Genomic DNA, 23,408 nt, shown 5'->3' with positions numbered 1-23,408 from the left:
TTAACCAACACGTCTAACAACTAACTCCAGTCATTAGTAGCAGGGGCAGAGGAAAAGTAGGGCAAGTGAAAGAAATGAAATTAAAGGCTTCCTCCCCTTGCTTCTGCAAGAGACCCTAGCATGGACATGCAGGCCTTCACATGGTGCCTTTGTTCTCAGATCGTGATATTTCATCTATGCCACTGAAAATCTGAGGTTGCCAAGATTAGGTGACCTATGTTTGCCCACCTTGTGATGAGACTGATTTTAGAGAGAGAAGAGCTGTGCTGACTTATTTTCTTTGGTGACTTGTCAGCCCGAGTTCTTCCCATAATGAGACTGTTCTCTTTGCTCAGACTCTTTTCTGATGGTTTTGGGTGAGAGCGGGGAGTGGACATGAGGGTCTCAGCCGAAGACATGAAGGGTGTTGTGGCTTTATGAATGAAGATGCAAATTCTGTAAAGACACAGCTTCCTTTGTCCTGGTACGTGCTGTGACTTCTCACTCCCAAAACCTGTTGTGCTTTTATAGTGGAAAACTTGGGGGTGGAGGATCGAAAGTGTCACACAGGTGGAATGTCACAACTTTACATCACTTCCTGGCATGAGACCTCCTAACTCTTCATACTGTCATATGGTTTGGTCTGGAAATTTGGATTGGGGTAGGGGGACATGCCTTTTGCTGGTTGCAGGGCACAGGAATTAAACTCCCATCTCTAGACATAAGCTGCAGGTGATTTCCAAGGCTTGCTGAGTGAAGCAGGAGGAAAGCCTGTGCCATGCTCTGGGAGATCTGAAGTCCCCGACTGCCCTGCCTGGATGTGATCCTGGGTGGAAGCTTAAGGGAGCTGGTGTGCCTTGGCTGCCCCTGGCACCACACTGCCAGAGGCTGCTGCAGCTGGGCACTGCATGCAAATAGTAAGCCATCATTGCTGTGCTGCTTTTGGGATATTGGCTGCAACCTCTTCAGCACAGGCCTGCTCAGATCCATCAAAGTGATCTCTGTGCCCTGAGTACATGCATGTGTTTCCCTTCACTCTGTGTGGCCGGAACAGTCTTCCTGGCTCCAGAGCACTTGCCCTGAGATGTTAAGCTGTCTGCAGTCACCTTTAATTTGGCCTCATTCTTGGGGCTACAAAACTTAATACTACTTGTGCTGTCAAGTGGGTGGGTTCTGCTTTTGTGTCCAAAAGTCTTAATATACAATTATGCATGTGGTAGACCTGTCAAGACCTACACATCTCTTAAACACTGAAGCCGAAGTTGTCACCAGGTAGGTGAGCACTGTAGACTGCCCGAGAGACGATTTTCAAAGGAGCTGAGCACTCACCAGCAATTCTTACTCCCAAGAGCAATTGCTGTTCGCCAACTGCTCTTGAAATGTGATGGCAATGGGAACTGTACTTCACCAGACCAGACCTAGGTGCACACTGCAGGAATGTGATGGATTTCCTATGCACTCAGGAAGCTCTTGTTGTCCAACAGGGAATTTAATAAAGCTTTTGTTTAAGAAAATGGGTATCAGTCTCTTTGTTGCTTGAAGGGCTTTGGGGTTCTACTGTCCCAGGTAAAACATGCTGCAGAATGGTTGGCAGGAGCATAGGGTGACAGGGGAGTTGTTTAAATCTTTGCCATATTTCCTTTAGAGCTGGTGTGGCACTGAACTCTGCTCATCTGCCCTGACCCCTGGAGATAGGAGTGAGTTTGTGGGTTTTTTTGTTTCCCAGCTCTCTCTGCAAAGACTGGAGAGATGGATCTGCTTGTGGCAGTCAGCAAGGTTCCTACAATAGGGATGTGCTTCCATAACCTTGCTGTCCTTCATCCTTTAGCAAGGGAAGAATAGTACACTAACAAAGGTCTTTTTAGTTGTCCAGCTTGACTTTGGGTAATGCATAGCTTATTTCTTGTGGGCCTCCTCTGGTAATACAGTACAATCTAGAACAATTATAATGCAGTATTAAATGAAAAGGACTTTTTGATTTTCTTGGGTGAACTAACACTGAATTAGAGGCCCCCGTATTTTTATTTATAATGGAATAGCAAACAGATGTAGCAAATAATGTGAAAATGTTGACTTTAATTTATATTTTTTAATAAGAACCTGAAAAGTCTGAAGTGGAGCTCTCCCTGTGCCTCCTTGTTGACAGATTTATTTTCAGTTAAAGCAGCACTGTTTCCTGCTCTGCTTAAATGTCAGCTATGCTCTGCTTACAGAACTGGTCTGGCTTTAAGAATCCACAGAATAACATGGAAGAAATCTAAGAATTCCAAACAGGGAAACCTTTTTCATTTAAAACCCCTCAGTGTTTCATGGTATAATTGCAACCATGACACCAGCTGTGCTGGGTTGATAGCTCTAAAAATCCTAAATCATGACGTCATGACAGCATTAGGGAACCACAGGCCTTTTGGTGGGATTTCATGCCAAGCTGCTTGCATGGAAATAAGTCTCTCCAGTTGAACATGTTGCACAACTTGAGTGGCAGCAGAAATCCTTCCAGGATGTTTTTGCAAGTTATACTCTGGTTTTAGCTTTTTTTAAATCTCCTTTCAAATCAAAACAAATGTGTAACTTCTTGAATCTATTCGGCAGGGTTAAAGTAGAGCCTTTTATCAGACTGTTCTTGCTTTCTGAGGAGATTCTGCACCGCAGTGGTCAGTGTGTGTGCAGCGTGTCAGCGGGCAGGGACCATCTTGGCCAGTTCCGTTGCAGGAGAGGAGATGACGGGTCCTGTGCCCTTCTGCACCCCTTGCCAGCAGCAACACCCACAGCAATGCCAGCAGCAGGGAACGTATCCCCGTGCATCTGCACAAAGCACTGTGCCTCAGCTGGCAATTGCAGATTCGTGCTCCGATGCCAGGCCGCCGGCAAAAAGCACACACATTTATTTCAACGCCAGGTGCACCAGAAAAAATCCCAAAGTATGCAGCCCGAATCACACAGGTTTCATAACTTTAAACAACTCTCTAATTACAGATTCAAGGATTACCTCACCTGTTCCAGCCCATTTTCCACCCACCCCCTTGAATTGCTTCGAAGGTCATAAAGCAACCCCTGATGCCAGGCATTAATGTCTTTCTTGCTATGTTCTTCTCTTGACTCCTTGGTTCTGGCACAGCTTCCTGCCTTCTGGAACTGGTTCAAGGCCTAAACCCAGTCCCGTGGACCTGTTTTATCGTCTTTCTCGCTTTCTATCTGCCTCCTCACAAGTGCAAGCAACCATCTCTGTTTTTATCAAAATTCTTGCCTGTAAAGAATCTTCACAAGAAATTATAAACTATGCACTTTCCCTTGAGAACTTCCAACCTTACTAAAATACATGGGTTTTATGGCTAGCACTCTCCTTTTAAAATACTTAGTCTAAAATACATAAATTCTGTGGCTAACATTTTCTAAGAAAGTACTTAATTTTACAGCTCCACATAGAGAACAGGTGCTTGAGGAAGGCAGCATCAGCAGACTTAGCCAGAATCTGACTCCATCAGTGGCAACATCACTTCAGCTACTGCTGAAGGCCATCTTTGCATTGGTCTTCACTGACAAGACCAGCCTCTGGGAATCTCTGGCCTAGGAGACCAGGATAAAGGAATGTTGGAAGGAAGACTTTATCTTGGTCGAGGAGGATTGGGTTATAGAACACCAAGGAAAACTTGATATCCACAATCCATGGGCCCTGATGGGATGCATCCACGAGTGCTGAGAGAGCTGGTAGACAGCATAACTAGGCCGTTCGCAATTGTCTTTGGAAGGTTGCGGAGGTCGGAAGAGGTGCCTGAAGACTGGAATAAAGGAAATGTCACCCCAGTTTTCAAAAAGGGCAAGAAGGAGGACCCAGGGAACTATGAGTCAGTCAGCTTCACATCAATCCCTGGAAAGGTGATGGAGCCACTCATTCTGGAGGCCGTCTCTATTTACAGGAATGACAAAAAGGTGATCAGGAACAGTCAGCATGGATTCACTAAAGGTGAATTGGGCTTGACCAACCTGGCTTTCCATGATGAAACAACTACCTGGATGGGTGAAGGGAGAGCAGTGGATATCGTCTACCTTCACTTCAACAAGGCTTTCAACACTGTCTCTCACAACATCCTCATAGGCAAACTCAGGATGAGTGGACAGTGAGGTGGATTGAAAACTGGCTGAACAACCAGAGGGCCATAATCAGTGGCACAGGGTTTAGTTGGAGGCCTGTCACTAGTGGTGTCCCCCAAGGTTCAATACTGGGCCCCAGTATTGTTTAACTTCTCCATCAATGACTTGGTTGAAGGGGTTGATGCCTCCTCAGCAAGTTCACTAATGACACAAAGCTGGCAGGAGGGGCAGACACTGATCTCTTCTCTGTGGTGACCAGTGACAGGATCTGAGGGAATGTCCTGAGGTTGCCTCAGGGAGGTTTAGGTTGGATATCAGAAAAAGGTTCTTCATCCAGAGGGTTGTTGGGTGCTGGAACAGGCTCCCCAGGGAAGCGGTCACAGCACCAAGCCTGACAGAGTTCAAAAAGCGCTTGGATAATACTCTCGGGCACATGGTGTGACTCTTGGGGATGGATGGTCCTGTGCAGGGCCAGGAGTTGGACTCAGTGATCCTTGTGGGTTCCTTCCAAGTCAGCATATTCTGTGATTCTCTGATTCTGTGATACCCCAAAATGCTGTGCAGCCCTTCAGAAGGGCCTCAACAGGTTGGAGGAATGGGCAGAGAAGAACTGTCTGAAATTCAGCAAAGGCAAATGCAGGATCCTTCAACTGGGGAGGAATAACCCCAGACACCAGCACAGGTTGGGGGATGACCTGTTGGAATTTAGCTCTGCAGGAAGGACCTGGGGGTCCTGGTAGACAACAAGCTGTGCATGAGCCAGCAGTGTGTCCTTGTGATCAAGATGTCCTTGATCCTTGGGGCCAAGAAGGCCAATGGTATCCCGGGGTACATTAGGAAGAGCATTGCCAGCAGGTCAAGGGAGGTGATCCTGTCCCTCTACTCTGCCCTAGTGAGTCCCAGTCTGAAGTGCTGTGCCAGTTCTGTCCTCCTCAGTACAAGAGAGACATGGAGTGAGTCCATGTGGATGATTAAGGAACTGGAGCATCTCTCTTATGAGGAAAGGCTGAGAGAGCTGGGCCTGTTCAGCCTGGAGAAGAAATGTCTGAGAGGGGACCTCATCATTGTCTAAGTGTCTGAAGGGAGGATGTGAAGAGGATGATGCCAGACTTTTCTCGGTGGTGCCAAGCAGTAGGACAAGAGGCAATGGGCAGAAACTGGCGCATGGGAAGTTCCACCTGAATATGAGGAAGAATTCATATTCAACTTCCTGTGCAGGTGACCAAGCACTGGAACAGATTACCCAGAGAAGATGTGGAGTTTCCCTCACTGGAGATATTCAAGAACTGTCTGGCTGCAGTTCTGTACCATGTGCTCTAGGATGACGCTGCTTGAGCAGGAGGTTGGACCAGGTGACCCACTGTGGTCTCTTCCAGCCTTACCCATTCTGTGGTACTGCAGTGCCAGGATGTATTCCAGCCCTGGATTGTGCTGACACAGGGGTTTGTAGGGTTGTCCAGGGAGCTAAGAAGGGATGTGCGTTTTCATCAGACTGACTTCTGTCACCAGTTTGCTCTAAGGCCAAGGCTGAATCTTCACTTAACTGTTCTGGCATTTCAGTGCTCACCCTTTTTGTTAACAATTTAAAGAAGTGCATGGAAAATGAAAACCATGATGTGATAGAATTCCTGAACACCTTCAATAGTCTTATTTGTATTAAAATTGCAGGGTTGTAATTCAGAGCTACAATAGAAAGCAAAGCTTAAGTTATGACTAGGTTAAGAGATAAGATTTTTATTTGTGGCCTTCCCACATCCCAAGAAGAAACAGATCAGCTGTGTTTTGATGTTTACTACACCATCCTCAGATTGACAAGTGTGGTGGGGCTTGGGGTTTTTTTGGTTTTGTTTTTTTCCATGGTGGCTGGCCAGGAGCTGAAGTGCAGCATCCATTTGCATAAACCCAAAGAGATTACAGCTGCCTTCGTCTCTATTACAGATGCAGGGTACCACCCGCTGAGACAACAGGTTCCAACTTGCTGTGGTCCTTTTGATTTGTGCTGCTTACCATTTGGATCAGGAGGGAGCGGTGCATGCCGGGATAATGTGTTGTCTCTGTGGGTGGTGCCTCCCTATTAAAGGTGAGGGTAAGCATGAGCCTTTCAAGATCTCCAGTCCAGCTTGTGTTCTGCTTGCTTGTATAGATCCTCTGAATGATCTTAACTTGTAAAAGGGCAAGGATGCTTGTTAGAGCCGGGTAGAAGAAAAAGGAGCGCAAAACTGGATCAGGTAACAAATGCAAGGCTTGCAGAGGGGTGGATGTTTTCTGGAAGGCTTTTTCTGAGTATAAAAGGAGTTTGAAAAGAGTATTTAGAAAATAGCCTGAAAGTTGGAACAAGTGCTCTCTTTCTTTTGAGTGCGTGCTGGCTTCTCCTTTGAACCTGCATGAATATGGGACAGAGTGGTGCTGACAGCTGTCACTTTAGTGGCCTCTTAGTTCTGTAGCCTTTCATAAATTTAAAAGCTCACTGCCCTCAGCTTGCCAGCCTTTAGCCTTAAATTTTGCTATTTAATGGGTCCCTAAGTGATTTATAAACCACATGCCTAAAGAACTGCTGAAATATTACACCAAACTCCAAAGTGACAGTGAATGCTTTAAAAATGGTGAAGATTGACTCTGCCCGTCTTTGTTTTCATGAAAATGGGATAAAATAGGGGGCCTTTTGGAAGACAGTAAGTTAGAGAGAGGTGGTGTTTGTTGTGGATCCATATTTCAGACAAGATTTTTAGAGTTCAGTATGTCTACCTTGAGAGATTAAAGATCAAATCACTTTAGTTTGGGAGTTGAGCCTGGAATTCAAAGAAAATAGTTTAAAAGTCAAGGTTTTCTTCCATTTTCCATGGTGTCCAGTTGCTTTCAAGTGTAATGTTGAAGCATATTTCACACAGAGGAACCTGAGGACTTTCTTAAATAATTGCATAGATATGTAAACCCTTCCTTATTCATCCTTGTTTTGTTTTCTAGGCTGTTAGCTCTGAAGTTAAAGGACACCTGCTGTGTCAGGGATGGCTGTGTGGTAGCTACTTCAGCACGTGGAACAGGGAAATAAGGTTGAGTACTGGGGACATATCCTCAAACTGAAGATCAGGAAACAGTGGTTCTGTTCCTGGGTCAGATTTTGTGATGCTGATGATGTGAAAGGTTGTTTGTAGAGGTTTACAGTCACCCTGAAAGGCTTCTTCTAGGTCTCCATAACTTCCTGCTTTGTGTTGCCTTGGCTTCATCTGGGGGAATTGAACTTAAGCCAGTGTACTGAAGAAATCTTTCTTCTTCATACAGTTGCTGGAGGTGGAGCATCTGCCCCAGCTAAAGGGAATAACATGGATGAGGATATTAGTGAGCATCAGTTTAAGGAAAGTTAGGACTTGGAGGAGAGAGAGTCCCAGGTGGGGACCATACTCTGGGCTTCCTTTTTCTTCCTAGGTTTTGTTTGTCTATCAAAGACTGACCACAAATGTAATGCTTATTTTTTGTTTGGTCTTTTGTCTGAGGCAGAGGGAAGGAGAAGGTTCATGGCAGAGTGGGAAGGCAGAGGCAATGGAATTAGGGAGTTCTGTGACAAAAAAAGCTATTTTCTTTTAATGATAGCTTATTTGAGAATCTATCAGAGTTGGAATGAGTAGTTTAGCTGCATGGGGGGACAAGATCTGGTTTTTAATGGATTTGTCTTGTTGATGCTGAAAAGTCAGAGAAGAAACTCTCTAGACTCATTTTGAGTATAGAAAGCCAAAAAGCACACACAGTTATTGCAGTGCCAGGTCCATCGGAGAAAATCCCAGAGGGTGCATCTGGAGTCACACAGGTTTCATAACTTTATACCATTCTCTAATTACAGATTACTTCACGTGTCCCACCCCATTTTCCCCCACAGCATGCCCCCCTGAAATCACTTGTTTTTCCCTTGATTCCTTGGTTCTGGTGCAGTTTTCTGCCTTCTGGACCTGGTTCAAGACCTAAACCCAGTCTTATCTCATCTGTTTTGTCTTCTTTCTCACCTTTATCATCTCTTCATGGGTGCAAGCAACCGTCTCTGTTTTATCAAAATTCTTGCCTGTAACAAATCTTTTCAAGAAATTATAAACTATGCACTTTCCCTTGGGAACTTCCAACCTTACTAAAATATATGGGTTCTTTATGAGAGCTAAAATATATGAGAGCTAACACTCTACTTTTAAAATTCTTAGTCTAAAATACATAGAATTTATCTATGGCTAACAATTTCTAATAAAGTACTTAATTTTACAGCTAAATTGTGGTTAGATTTTTTCATGCCTATAAAGATAATGAGTTAGACTGAGCTTTTCACAAAATGAAGGTATTTAAATAAGCCTCTCCTGTGTGGGTTGTCTGGTGCCTGGTAATACAGTTGTGCTTCTACTGAAACTTGATTACTGTGAGCACCTGTACATCCTTCTGTTCTGTCTGGCTGTTTGGTTTTGCGTACTTTGTAGAGATGTGACATTTTGGGGACAAGTCTTCCTTTGAAGGACTTGATTGAATTTGACCAATGAGTTCAAAAATTATGGAGACATTTTAAAGAAGCATATGCACAAATGTGATCTTGTAAAGTTTAATTCTCTATTTCCCAGGCAAAAAAAACAGTTAAACCAAGCATTATGCCTGTTTAGGTGCCCCATTGAGGGTGTCCCTTGAATGACTTTGCAATACACCAGAACCCTCTAAGCCTTGTGTTTGACTGCTGGAGGCAGACCTCCCTTGAAGCTACGGTCACCAAAGGGAAATATTTTTTCCTCCTCCCAGGCACTTGGCTTCCAAATGTCATTTGTTGGCGGTAGTTAGTACCCTTAATGAAATGAAAGATGTGGGCCACCTACGGAGAGCAGCGCTCTTCGTGCTGAGGTCTATCTGTGTTTGCCTGCACAGGTTGTAGGATGAGACTATGCTTGGACTGTGCTAGATTTGGAATGTTTTTTTGAAGCATTGAAGGAAATTCATTTAGCATTTACAAGAAGGACTGCTTTCAATCAAAGAAAATGGGGAAAAAAGTTGGAAGTAGGTTTATAGCTGAGCATTACTGAAGGCAAGCCCCACTTCCTGTTTAGTAGTACATGTGCCTGTACATCCCAGTAAGATGAGCCTCTCGCTGCCATGCAGGGGAAGGGACATAGTGCTCAAACTGGATGATTTTTTATTTATTTTTTTTTTTTGGCCAGCAGAACTTCCACGTTTATGATCTTGGCACATGGAAGGAGAGTTGATCTGAGGCAGAGCTTCTTTACTCTCACCTCCCAGCTGGGTTAGTGCTGGATGATGTGGGAGAGCTTTCAAACTCTGCTCTCCCATTAAGTTCAGCCTACCAGGAGGAGTAGTGACTGGGGAGGATCAAAATTGGGTCTTCTGGTGAAAGATTGCTTTATGAGATAAAGATCTGTTTAGGATGTTCTAAAAATTAAGAATTAAAAGATTTTTTTTTTTCAGTGGGACATGAAGGTAAAAGCATTTTTGAGCTGTGTGGCCATACCAGCTGCGAGATCAAAGGATAGTAGACTTTTTTAATCGATTTGCTCCCTGGAATAGGGGTACAAACAAAGTGGATATTTGAAGAGGTAGAGCTGAATGTTATTAATCCCCTTTTTTTTTCCTCAACCCAGATTTAGTGGTGGGAACATGCCTTCCGTACTAGTACTAGAATAGTACATGTTACTTGATGAGACAATGGTTACAATTGGTAGCAACAAATAATTGGTAATAAAGTTACCAATGTTATTTGATATTTAAGCTATTGGTGTTTCTCTCTTGTAAGCTGGGAACTCCATAGCGATTACCTAACTCCGCTGCCTCTCTACTGTCATCTCAATTTTGAATCGAGGCCCAATAGGCAGTGACACCAGGCTAACAAAAGAGGGCTGCAAATCTTGGTGGTCTCCCATTCAGATGGTATTCCCTTCCTTGGACAAAGGAGTGACTAGGGCTCCTGAGTGCCACTCTGCCTCCAGGGTTGGTAAACAAGGAATGGATCGCTGGTGGGAGGCATTTTTTGATCACTTGACAAAGCTGGGTAGATGGGATACCACCTGACAAAGGGCTGAGGTTTAAAGGAAGATTTTGCAAGGGCTCTTAAGAACAAAAAGGAAGAAAAAAAAGAGGCCAAAAAACTGGCTTTTTTTGCAGGCTGTAAACAGGGTGGGCGGAGGTGAAGGGGGACCCAGCCATTCTTGGGGAGCTCTGATTTAAGCTCGGAGGATAGAGACAAGGGAAGGAGGGAAGGGTGCACAGATGGCTCATTGTTTTGTCTAGCTCAGCATTCTTGCACTGCCTAAGCAAAGGGCAATTGTTTTAAAATCCTTTATGCAAAGAGTGCTCTTTGCTTTCCAGCTATCCTTGGTCCCTGTAAACTGTAAACTAGAGGGGCTGGTCTTTAGCACCCATTTATTTTGGATGGTCAGTGCTCTGTCCAGGGGGCCCTGGGTGGTTGCTGGGCTGCTGGAGTGGGAGGAAAGAGTAGGTTTCTGGGAAATGCACTGCAGCACCTGGGGACAAGGCGAGAACAAAAGGATGTGCACGGAGGGACTGATGCAGAGCACAGTCTGGCTCAGGGGCCTTTACCAAAACCGTAAAATGCATCATGAAACTGGCACATACCTTACCTGCAATGATATCTGATGTACAGTATAGTTTTCTGATAGGATTTGGGGGTTTTTTGTAGCAAATAATTCATTAGTATATAGATATACTGCCATTTCTATACTGTTATTCTTTCTACCTCTCCAGTTGCACTGGCACAGCTCCTTCCCCTCCTCCCCTGTGAATTGTTGTGGCCTTTCTGGAGCAGGGGCCCTTTTTGGCATAGTCGACAAAAATAAACCATAAAGGCAGCTGTTGTTATGAATAAGGCTCAACAGGGGAATTTTACCAGTAGAACTACGGCAATATAATTATACTGGTAGACTAGTTACAGTAAATTTCCTCATGAAGACAAGCCTTAAGTTGACATTTCCTAGCTAAGTTGAATCCATATGTATAACCTTATTACGCAAAAATAATATGTCTCTGGGCCTTGAATTCCTTTTTACCCAGAAGAGTAACATTAAGCAGAAAAGCAAAGAATTTAGTGTTCAGAGATAGATGAGGGATTTTCTGTAGCAGAGTGGCTGTGATGAGCTGTACGCTGAACTCTGTGTTTTACTGGGCTGATTATTCCTCCTAAAGTGGTCAGGAACGTGAGGAGCATGTTTCTGCTTACTGCACTAAAAAGCAGTACTGAAATATGCTGTAACCTGACATCTCTCTCCCAACTTTATTCCTGTTTGAAAGACAAGCTGAGCTATTTTGCAGTTTCCATAACTGAAGTGGTTTGGCTGAGAGGCAACACTATTCTGCCACTATTAGAATCTTTGGGGGTAAGCCTGGAGCCACTGAAAGGAAGGTGGGGAATGATGATTTCTTTCCTCTTTTGTTTGATTTTTAAGAAGCAAAGACCTATTTTATCCTTTTGGATTTTGTCTTACAACAAGTGGAGTTTGTAATGTTCACAAGCCAAGTGTTTGTTTCTATAGAACAAAAATATCAGCCTACCTCTGGAAGTTTCAAATGCTTTAAAGGAAAGATAGTCTTACAGGAGAAGCTTAACATTTAAAGGCCGATTGAAAAAGAAAGTATCTAGAGTAGACTTTTCATTGCAGCTGTCTCGTGTTTCCCTTTTGGGAGTCTTTAACCAGCAATCTGGTGCTTTCTTTTCCCTGCAATTACAGCACAAGCTCCAAGGGCCTTTCGTTGCCTGTTTAATTGATTAAGATCTCTCATGGTGCTCATCAGTATATTTTTGAGTGTACCCTTTGCAATGAAATGAGACTATGTAACAGCTCCTCAGGTAAGGCAGTATTGTCTTGATTTCTATAGCTAATGAAGTGAAAGATCAGGGATTAAATTCCAGATGCATCATGATCAGAAAATCATAGAATAGTTTGGGTTGGAAGGGACCTCATCTAGTTCCAACTCCTCTGCCATGGGCAGGGACACCTTCCACTAGACCAGGTTGCTCAAAGTCCTATCCAACCTGACCTTGAACAATTCCAGGGACAGGACAACCATAACTTCCCTGGGCAACCTGCGCCGGTGCCTCACCAGCCTCACAGTAAAGAATTTCCTCCTAATATCTAATCTAAACCTACCCTCTATCAGTTTAAAGCCGTTCCCTCTTGTCACGTCACTACATGCCCCTGTCAAAAGTCCCTCCCCAGTTCTCTTGTAGCCCTTTTAGGAAGGTGCTCTAAGGTTTCCCTGGAGCCTTTTCTCCAGGCTGAGCAGGTCCAACTCTCTCAGCATGTTTCCAGCCCTCTGAGCATCTTCATGACCCTCCTCAGGACTCACTCCAACAAGTCCATTTTCTTCTTATGATGGGAGACCCAAAGCAGCACTCCAGCTGGGATCTTGTAAGAGCAGAGGGGCAGAATCACCTCCCTCAACCTGCTGGCCACACTTCCTGTGGTGCAACCCAGGGCATACCTGACTTTCTGGGCTGCAGGCACACATTGCCAGCTTTTCATCAACAATACTTGTGCCCACAACCTCCTTAAAATCTGTTGGATTTCAGGCTTCTAAAGCTCCTAAATACCTTTTATGCCTCAAGCTCATTTATTGCGCAGTGGAGAATGAATTATATGCGAGTTCTAAAAATGTACTCAAGGGTATGCTAAAGTTTTTTCTTGTGTGATTTTTCTTAACATGTTCTTTAGCCAGCAGGAAAGTAATGGGTGACACCAGTGTTTATATTCTATGTAACATAATGGAGCCCTGATCCTCACTTGAGACCTTTAGGCAATGCTGAAAAAAAATAACTCTATCTGTCACTGTAGTTTCTGGCTTCGGGTTTTTCTCTTATTCTTTCCACTCTCCCATACTGCTTTTGAAAGCCGCTTTTGTTATGCGAATGGTTCCTCCCGGCAGCTGCAGAACTTTCCACAGCAGGAGCTAGGAAGGAGCCAGCAGACACTGCAAGGAAAGTTGGTGCCCTTCTCCCAGCTGCTCACCAAGCACAGCAATGCCATCCTTCCCAGCCACACAGGCTCAAACTGGCCCTTTGCTTATGTTCTCTTGCCTGGTGAGGTTGCAGCTGAGCCCTTAGGTGAAGTTGTGGAGGTGCATTACCATTCCCTGTGTATCAGAGCTGAGGATTCAGTTCCTATATGAAACAAGATCCATGTGCAGATGAAAGGTTGTGTTCCCTAGTGCACTGTGTCATGCAGTGACTGTGTGCTTTGTTTGCAGAATCACCTTCAGCTCAGGCCAAACGTGAGCACTGTTCTGCTGGACCATGTAGAAATGAAGGATGAGTAGTTCTGAGGTGCAGCATAGAGAGCTTAAGTAAAATGTTAAAGTGCAGATCTTTATAAGTTTTGTATTTCACTGGTGCCCTGGCCCTTGTTCTGTGAATGCAATAGTAAATCCTTATTGTACTCCTAGCCTTTTCTTTCCAGATCCTTTTAGTGGGCATTAAGATGATGCAGCTCTGCCGGAACTTCCCCAGACCATTGCAGTGAGACTGTTTGCACTTTCTTTGCCAAGAAGCACAGCCTCACTTGTGGTGCTGGTTGTGGTGGTTCAGAAACTGCTCTCAGGGACACCTGGGCTGGGTTGGGACTGGTTCTGCTGGCCATGAGGTGGGAAGCCGTATTGGTGGCTCTGTGGAGAAATGTGTGAGCCCTTGAGCTGAAACACATGATCAGTACTCTAGTTACTTAATTTCACATAGATTCATTTATTTTTAATAAGTTATTTTGGTAATCATGAGGGTGAAATGGTTTGGTCTTCTCAGTTTAGCTATGACTGTAATGGGAGAGTAAACCATCACCTACTGGTATAGCTCATCCGTGCACCATAAAATCAAGAAAATAAAATGTAAACTGCCCTCATGTGAACATCTTTTGCTGGAGTGGGGAGTGACACATCCCATGCAACCTCCTGTTTCATATTTTGTTGTTTTAGTTATTTCCCTTGTTCATTTGTCCATGCTGTGCAGAATGTGGAGTTAATTTCCCAGTTTTTGTGACCTTGATAAATGGAGTATATAAGCATTTCCTATATGGTGAGTGTGTCACATTGCTCTTTGAAGCAAGGAAGTATCATTATTTACATCTGAAAATCAAATTCCTGAGTAACTTGTTGAGGAGGATGAGAACTTTGTAGCAGACAAGAGATTCAGACTTAGCTTGCGTGGGTGCTGTTTTAGCGCTTTAAGAGTCATCTGAAGTTTCCTGACTTAGTAATGAAGCAGATTGATCCTTTTGGCACCAGTAGGGCCTTTGCAGCCTTTTCTCCTTGGTCTACCTGCACTATCCCTATGTGTGTGACTGTGTGTTGGCACTCTCCAGAGTGAGACAATAATGCTTCCAAGCCTCTAGAGCTCAAAGGAATTAACCTCCAGCAGCTAAACATGATCCTGTCCTCCTTCCAAATGCTACTACTTTCATGACAGGGACAGCAAGCAGCAACCTCAAAGAAGCAACCCCTAAACTGCCTTAACTTGCAGCCCAACACATTAAAGTGACCAGAAAACTGATGGTGGTTTACTTTAACATCCTAGGCTGAAGATAGTGTAGTTCAGGAGCTGTTTCCCATGTAGCTGGGCAGAAGCTGAATACAGTAACCACTGCTCTCAAAACGAGTTTAACTTAAGTGTTTGAGAATTACCAGCTGTGGGTCCTGCCAGCTCAGTTCTGGATACAGGGTACCAGTAGTAAAAGTTCATCCCTGTGTTCTTGGCTGTGATGCTTCATAGGATCACTTGGGTTGCAAGGGACCTCTGAAAGTTTCCAACTGATGCTTTCTCAGAGGGCTGACTTCCCTGGATTGCATCCCTGGATCCTATTCCAGAGTTTGATCACTATCTAGTGACATTACATAAGACAGTTATGTCTACAGAGTTAGGAATAAGGTTAACTTGACTCTGTAGTATGAAGGTTTAGAGGAAAAATCAATTTATCTGTCATGTCAACATTTGTTATTTACAGAAATGATTTTGTAAAAGCAAAATCTAAACTGTGAGTCTGCAGGCTTCAGGGGCAAGATTGTCACCAGATGAGTTTTGAAGAAGCTGAATAGTAAAATCTTTGAAATCTGTGTTGTGTATATGTGAGTGAAACTGTAACTTGTCTCCTCTTCCCCTCTGCCTTGTAATAGCCCTTCACTCTCTGAATGGTAGGTCAGTGAATCACAGCTCTATTTTCATACTGGCCAGCACAAATCAATTCACAAATTTTACTCAGATCTATCTCAATGTAAGCTTTCTAAGTGGATCCTAGATGAGCATTTCAGAAAGCTGAGAAACCCATCACCAAATAACTGCAGAGTGAGTGCCTCTGCATATGTTTGGATTTAGATGTTGGAATAAATCTTTAAAAACAATTTAACTTGCTGTTTCTAGAAGAGTTTTCCATTTGGTTGATGGCTTACACATTTGATATGAGGTACTGCAAGAGAAAGCTCTAAGCAGCAACTGCCATGGACTGACATCTCTGAGCACTATGTCACTTGCTTTCTAACCTTGATTTTATATGAAGAGAAATCTTTGAACATGGGTTCCTATTATAGTTGTATTTGCCCTGTTTATGCTTGATTTTTCTTAAATTGAGCTAGAAAGGAGCCCAGTAAGATCGTGTACGCAAGTTTGGGGTGGCAAGAGCTCATGGAATTTCCTGTCGAGCACTGTGAAGAGATAACCATCTGACATCCAGATAACCACCCCTGCTTCTCTCAAATGTCTTTATGTGAAGTGATGCTTTTTTGAATGCCAGGAAACAATCCAGGAGAATATGTGAGTAAGCAGGTAGGTTTTGATTGAAATAACTTTTCTGGATACTTTTTAAATCTTTTATGTAAGGGGGCTGCTGTGACTGTTTTCTTATGAAATTGCTTCACAGGAGCCTCCCAGCTTGCCGTCGGGGTTCTCGGATGAGAGTTTTATACTGTTTGACAGCTGCACTAAAAACAACTGTTTCCTGTTAGGCAAGATGCTGGAAGCGCTAGGTAGAGTCCCCCCTATTTTTTTTTTTCCCTCTGAAGCTCTGGAATCTGAGAGTCATTAGCTCATAGTGGGTAGATATTGTGTAATGCACCTGGAGCTTGAATTCTGAAGACCGACTGTGCATTATCTTGTTCGGGGCACAACAGCTCTTGCCCGATGTCCTTCCTAGGAGATGGAAAAACTAAAGTGTTTGGCTCAGTGGCTGTAACAGCCTGCTGGAGGCTTCTTCTTGGGTTTTAAAGAGGAGGTCACCCTTTGTGTTGCTTGTTTGTAAGCAGATGTGGGCAGTGAAAGGGAAGTGATTCTCTTGATTTCTCTCAGTGAGGACCTGTGAAGTCAGTCAGTGGGTACCCTGATGCTTTTTGTTATGCCAGTCCTCTGTGTTGCTAACAGTAGTCTCTTTGCTAGCTAATAGAAAAATCTGGAATGGGTACTGGATCTGCAGTCTTACACTATTGAGGGCTGGGCTCTGAAGTGCTTTGGTGTTGTCAAGCAGAGTGGTGGATACTGCCCCTCAGCTTGGTTTGACCAGTGTCTCGAACTTCTAAAAGGTCCTAATAGGCTGGTCTGGAGTACTGAAAGCTGTGGATTGGCAATTGCTGTGTTGGGGTTTTTTTGGGGGGTGGGATGTGTATTGGGGGTAGAATTAAAACTGCTTACTTGATGGAAATAACAGCGGCTCTTCCTGATATCAGGCTTAGGAATGTAGTGATTTCTGCAGCCTTCAAAATGGTATTGGAGCAGCTCACCAGCAGCAGAGCTTTGTCTCTGTAGATGATGTAGGGACATGCAATTAGGGAGTTGAAGCAAAAGGCATCTTAAGTGGCTTCACGAAAGTAGTGGTGATGGAGCTGAAAACTGAAGCTGGGACAAGTCAGTCCAGAGTACTGTGAGCCTCACCTCACTTCCTAGAAGAGACCTGGCTTATCTCCCTGGAGCCGCTGGGAGTGCAGCTAAGACTTCTGAAAGTGTAGTCCTAACCATCCCCAAACACCCTGAAAGGGCTTTCTTGTTGTTCCCTGGCTGAAATAATCACAGTGAAGGGCCAGCATTTCCCTACCTAGACTCCCATTTTCGGGATGGGTTCACCTAATATATTTATATACACGTACTCTTAAACTCTCAAAAAAATAAACATCTAGTACACTCTGTTCCTTGTCCAGAGCTGTGTAGCTTTCAAAAACAGAGTTGCAGAAATACAGCCATTTGCACTGCAGTGAGGCAAACCTTCTCTCCTTCCTTGCAGAAGTGAGAATGAAAATGCTTTGGCAAATAGCTTTGATTTAAACTGAAAAGCCTCTGGTTTTCAGAGCTGCTTTTAAAGCAAAGGGCTACTTTGGCTTTTGATCCTCTTAAGCTGGGTTATTTGATGTGAAAAACACCCTGGGTACTCTGCTGCAGAGGGGAGCAGCTTTTCAGTTCTCTGTGTGTGGCTTCAGGAGAGGCCTGGCAGAGCACAGGGTGGCGGGGGGCTCGGGGGGCCCGGCTGCACGGCTCTGTAAATAAAGGGGCCTCTATTTCTTTGGATTCTTTTGCTGGAACTAAATATCATGATCAGTGAAACTCTTACCTCATTAAAGGAACAAGCCAGACTCCTCCAGCGTATGAGCAGTGTTGCAGCGTGGTTTGTTCTGCTGAGCTGATTTGCTGAACAGATAAAGGGAGTTTTAACCCAAAGAATGGCATGTAATATATGACCTTGGCTTTCAAAAGGTTTATTTTTGTTCATGCGACAAAATAAGGTTTTAATATTAAATATAGGGTTGGATTTGACTTGGCAGATACCAGAGCCTTCCATTACCGCTGTAGTCATAATATAAAACTATCTGATATGTGCCAGTGGCCATGCAGCAAGCCAAGAATTTCTCCATCAGTGTTTATTTTTGTGAAAACTTAGCTGGTTGCTTTGCAATTGGGTTGCCTATAAAGGTGATGTGTCCTTGTGTTGGAGGGGGCAAAGCAGTGGTGGGCACAGTATGACCCATGCTGACTCTTTATAGTTAGCATCTTTGGTCTTGGGGCAATATATGGATTTATTTTTTTTTTCCTTCTTAGCATTTTAGAAGTGTTTACAAGAAACTTTCACTCAAAACTGCAGGGTTCACCAGAACCAGGACGTAAAACTATTTTAAATATTCAGATCTGTTAGTGCAGAAAGTTAATGCTGTGTTTCAGCTTGCGAAGCTGGGGCCACGCGCAGACACAAAGTACTAATTTTGAGATTTCCTTCCTGCACGCCCTCAGATCATCATCTTGCTGTAAAACTGAGGCGCTTTTGGACTGCTACATTGTAATCGTTTTGCTGAAGAAATGACCTGCAAAGCACTTCAGTGTTGAGATGCTGAACTGAGCTCCAAAGCCTTTGATCTAAATTGGCTTTAGTCTGAATCAGTTACCTTCAGATTAAACAAACAAACAAAAACACAAAAACAAACAAAGAAAACCACCACCCCACCAAAAAAAAACAAACAAAAAAAACCCAACCAACCTAACTGTGACCAAAAAATCCCACCCTCGTCTCCCTAACTTGCAGAGAAACCAACCCAAAATAATGCCAGAATCTTGCTGCTGTACATCACAAAGTGTGTAATCAAAGTGTGTTGCCTCTGCAGCTGACACAGGAGTTGGGGTTAGACTGACCTGCTGTGGACACTTTGCTGGGTGGGGAAGGGAGCAAGTTAGAACAGGTACAGGTAGCAGTGAACTTGGGAAGGTCAGTGGAGGAAGAGGTAACAGCTTCCGTGTGCTTTAGCAGGACTTCTTCCATCTATGGGTTATCCTCACCTCTCTACTCAGTTTTTTGTGGAAATGAGGCTTGTTTGGTCTTTCTCTTCTGGAATTCTTGTTTGGTTTTTTTAGCTTGTTCTTTCACTGTGGCTGGCTGAAGGTGGTTGACTTCTCTGGAAGTTTTCTGGAAGTCTGAGGGAAATTTGGAACTTGTGGGAAGAAGCATGAGTTCAAACACACACAAGCCTGCAAGGTGTGGTCCTTTTTTCATCCAGTTCCTTGTCATCCCCCTAAGATAATTCTCAAGCAGCGTACTCTGCGAGGAGGAGGCTGCCATGAGATTCCAGTGTTTCCACATGGAATATGAGGGAGGAGCCTCTTTGTCCTTGTGAAGGATAATGAGCCATTTGCTCTGTCTTCCGTTGGCACATGTATCTGGAGATCTTGGGCTTCTAACTGGGCAAAATCATTTCCCATGCATTTGATGGCTGTGCCTACTACTTGCCTCTCCACCAGGAGACTGATGTATCCTTACACTGGCAAATTTTGGAGTTAGGGCTAGTGTAAGCACTTGCATCTGAGTGAAAAGGACTTCCATAAGAGAAGCCAAGCTGCATAACTTGGCTACTGGATACTTCTCGGTGATTTTCATTAGACCAAGGGTCAGAAGCATGTGGTAAGGTTACCAGGTTTGTGTAGCTCCTGAAGCTCGTGTCTGCCTCCATTCTCAGGTGCATCCTCCTAACCTCGGCCAGGAGCTCTGATCCTGGATTATGGTCCGTTGTTTAGTGACAGAAATGTCATGGCAGCTGTTGAAACTACATTCAATTTACTGTCAAATACAAGACCTTTTTGGAGGATAAAAGCAAAAGCTTTGGAAAAAATACTAGCTGAAAATTACTGTCCTAATTACATTCTGAATACTAATATTTCTTCCTCTGAAAGATTCGTCTAAATTAGACACAAAAAGTTACCAAAATAATCAGAAGTTTTTAAAGCCATGTGTCACAGTTTCCTCAAAACCAGATTACTAACCTAAAATTAAACAGATCAAAGACTTTTACTTTATAGACTGTTACTTCAGAACAGCTGCATAGAGCAAGTGAATTGCATGCATTCAAATTTTCCCTGTAACAAAGCTGTGTATTTTCAGCAAACTGTGACCATTAACTATTCAAAAACATTTTAAATCTAATCTTTAAATCTTATGTGCAAATAGGATTTTTCTAATATTTAACTGGTAATTTAAGAATTTGAAAATTAGAAGCATTGTATACTGATGCTGCTGTATATTCTGAGTTTTCTTTGGAAGATACATATGGATTCTTCAGGAATTTTTTAAAATCTTAGAAGAGAAGTAACTTAGTGCTTGTTTCCTTATCTTTTATACTATTTAGTAGTTCTCTGTTTTAGAGACTTTCACTGCTATATGAACAAATCGATGTAGGTGACATCGCCTGTCAGTTTTACTGCTTTGTGACTACTGGTATGTTGCTGAGCAGCAATGTTCTCCTAAATGTTGCTTTGATGGATGCTCACCTGAACACTTCTGTTAATCAGTAACTTTCATAGGGATCAATATAGAGCGTGCGTGGTCTTCCTTTTAACAGTTACTTTTGAGAAGCAGAGATCCAAGAAGTTAAAAAAAAAGCCCACTAAACTCTAGCTCATTGCATATTAGAAGTAAAGCTGTGTTGTTTCAGAACATGCCTTGAAAGGAGGAAATTCAATAGGGAGCCATCTTACTTTCCAAAAAATTTAACTGTGAAAGATCCGCTTGAAGGCTTTTTGTTGACTTTGATCTTTCTTAAAATTGACCCATTCATAATGTGTTTCAGTTTCTGGTTTTTCCTGGAATCAATCCTTGAAAATTATCCACTTTGAAGCGTTTTTGTTTCTCCCTTTAAGAAATATTTGTATTTTTCCTTTGCTAGCTGATATGTGAAACTAATAAAATACTAGAGGGGTGCTTGGATGTACAAAGTACAACTTTGCATTGGTGAGGCTGTCACTGTACTGTATCAGTCTGTTTGGTAGACCTCCATGATTGCAGGACACAGGATTCACTGCACATCCAGACTCCTGGATGGCTGGTTACTCAATAATCTCTTGCTTTGTTTGAGAACCAAATGTAATGATTGTTGCTTAAAGGTGTATTTCTTTCCTAAAAGAGGTTTTATATGTACCAGCTGAGCATTCTGAAATGGGTTTTCTGCCCTGTTCATAGAGAATTTGCTTCTGGAGTATTAATTCTCAAATTCTTTGTTGAGGATAATGTTGAGAGAAATAAAAATGGGCATCTTGTATATTGTTATACTAATATTTGCTATATTGTTTATTCCTCTATTGCAGATGTCAGAATGACTTTCAATACTTCATTGTTTTCAATCACAGATTTTTTTTCCAAATTTTTTTTCCTTAGCATTTAAAAAAAAAAAAGAAGCTTTCACTCAAAACAGGAGGGTTCAGCATAAAGCAAACCATGTGGAATACTCAGATCTCTTAACACAGAAACTTAATGCTGTGTTGCAGCTTTCAGGTTTTGTACCTGGGGCCACATGCAGGTAAAAAATACTAATTTTGAGGTTTCCTTCCTGCATATGCTCTATCTCAGATCGTCTGAGATGCATTGTAATTATAATTACTGTTGTTACCATTTTGGGCTGTCCCATAGTCTAGTTCTGTCCTAGGGTTTGTTTCTCAGCTACTTTTATTACAACATTTGATAGTCAACTACAATCACACTTTCCTTGGAGAATCCTCAGAGTTACTTTGCATGGTGGATTTGCATCGATGCTTAAGTCTGATCAGTTTTAAGACTCGTCCTTGTCATTATAAATCATTTCTGCTTCAAACCTGTATTACTGGAACAGTCCTTCCAACACTTGCAGCTGGTCACTGCACTGCTGGTGAGCTGTGTTTTTCAAATGGAAAGTGCTTTTGTTACTTTCCAGACTGCTCTGTTTGTCTGCTTTTAGAAGTAGTACAGTGTTATTAAACCTTTATGCATCGTATCTTTCATATGTGCCAGCAAGGTAGGAGCATCCAAGACATCTGCAAACTTTCTCCAGAGAATTTGCCAGTGGCTGCAGGTGTTGGAGATTTGAACTTGCAGAATGATACTAGTTTATGAAAGCTTCTGTAAGGTGTCTTTATGCTCAGTGTAAATCCTTCCTTCTTTCCTTTGCCTTTGTGGAACAGTTACAGCAAATGAGCGAGGGATGAAATGACAGTGGTAGGAATCATATAAATGTTCCCAACTTGCTTTCAAGTTTGCAAGCTTATATATTTCTCCATGAGGTTTCTTATTTTCCACAGGCAAACGTGGCATTTTTTAGCTGCTGGGGATTTAGGAATTAGTGCATTGTGGGAGAGTTTATTAACTTTCTGCCTGCATCTCCTTGTTTCTCCCTCCCCTACTGACCATCCACAACATAGAAATTGTGTGTTGTTCATCAGAATGTTCAGCTGTTTCAACCCAGAAACCTTCTACCCAGTACTTCAGTTGCATGCCACTTCTCAATGCATAGAAATTTGAATTCACAAGGGTGGAATAACATTATTTTCTGTTATGCACTTTCTTCGGTGTTCCCATTTAGCTATCAGTGCAAAACTTACAACGATGTTTCAAAAACAAATTCAGGTTGCTGAAAATCCCACCAGTCCCAGGAAAGAAGTCATGGTTCCAAGGCTGCGTTATTCTAACTGAAAACACTACTCTGATAGTTATCTTTGAAATTGTATTGCCTCAGCTAATCTAACCGTGTTATGCCATTTGAGCCAAAGTAGGCTGAAAGAGAAGTTCTAAATTTATCTTTTCTATGAGGAGAACACTCATCCTTTTTCCACGGTCCTAAGCTTAAAGCCTACTCTGGTTACAAGAAGTACGTTGTGACTTTTTCTTTTCGTTCCCTCCAGGTTTACGGGAACAGATGGACCAAGTGGTTTCGGATTTGAGCTGACATTTCGACTGAAGAGAGAAACAGGGGAGTCGGCGCCGCCCACGTGGCCAGCAGAGCTGATGCAGGGCTTGGCCAGATACGTCTTCCAGTCAGGTACCACAGGGTTCGATACACGGCCTCGCTTTTTCCTGCTCTGGTTCTGAAGGGGCACATCTGTTACACCGTGTGACGCTTTTCTCATCGGCACCCAATCAAATCTTAAGAATTGTCTTTGTGTGGGAACCCAAAAGAATGTGTTCCTTCCATCAGCCCAGCTTGCTGGGACAGAGCGCACTGCTGTTCAGGTAACTGCAAGTCCCAAGTACTGAAAAGCTGAAGGTACAGAACAGCCAGTAATTATAGGAATTCTGCCCAGTGACTCTTTGTTTCTTTTCTGCATAGTTGGATTCATCTTCTCTCAGCAAGAAAAGTACATTTGCTTATCCTGAATGGCTCAGGAGCAGCCATCTGATAAAGTCTCACTTCTCAGCAGAAGGGTTATAACTTCCAAAAACATTGCAGCTCCTTGACAACCAAATCTCTTCCAATGGTTCCTGCAGTTGAGGAGTAGCAATGTATGTAAACACAGAGCTCTTGAGATGTGAAAATGTAAAAGTCCTAAGGGATGCTAAGGCTGAGGGGGCCAAGGAATTAACAATTGTGAATCATTAATGCAGACAGAGACT

At 43.1% G+C, this 23,408-nt stretch overlaps 1 protein-coding gene across 4 annotated transcripts in view; it reads left to right on the top strand.

Annotated features, from left to right (window-relative positions):
- SUFU (SUFU negative regulator of hedgehog signaling) overlaps positions 1-23,408 on the top strand; it is a 98,651-nt gene that overhangs the window by 7,133 nt on the left and 68,110 nt on the right. For all 4 annotated transcript variants that reach the window (XM_027738637.2, XM_027738638.2, XM_027738636.2 and 1 more), the window contains exon 3: positions 22,700-22,836. In XM_027738637.2, coding sequence (XP_027594438.1) covers positions 22,700-22,836 — 137 coding nt within the window. The remainder of the gene's footprint in view (positions 1-22,699; positions 22,837-23,408) is intronic.

The sequence above is a fragment of the Pipra filicauda genome, unplaced genomic scaffold (assembly GCF_003945595.2).
Source record: "Pipra filicauda isolate LSUMZ 115617 unplaced genomic scaffold, ASM394559v2 scaffold85_size2586006_pilon, whole genome shotgun sequence".
NCBI lineage: Eukaryota > Metazoa > Chordata > Aves > Passeriformes > Pipridae > Pipra > Pipra filicauda.
The sequence above is the reverse complement of the archived record's forward strand: the minus strand, read 5'-3'. Positions and strand labels throughout refer to the sequence as shown.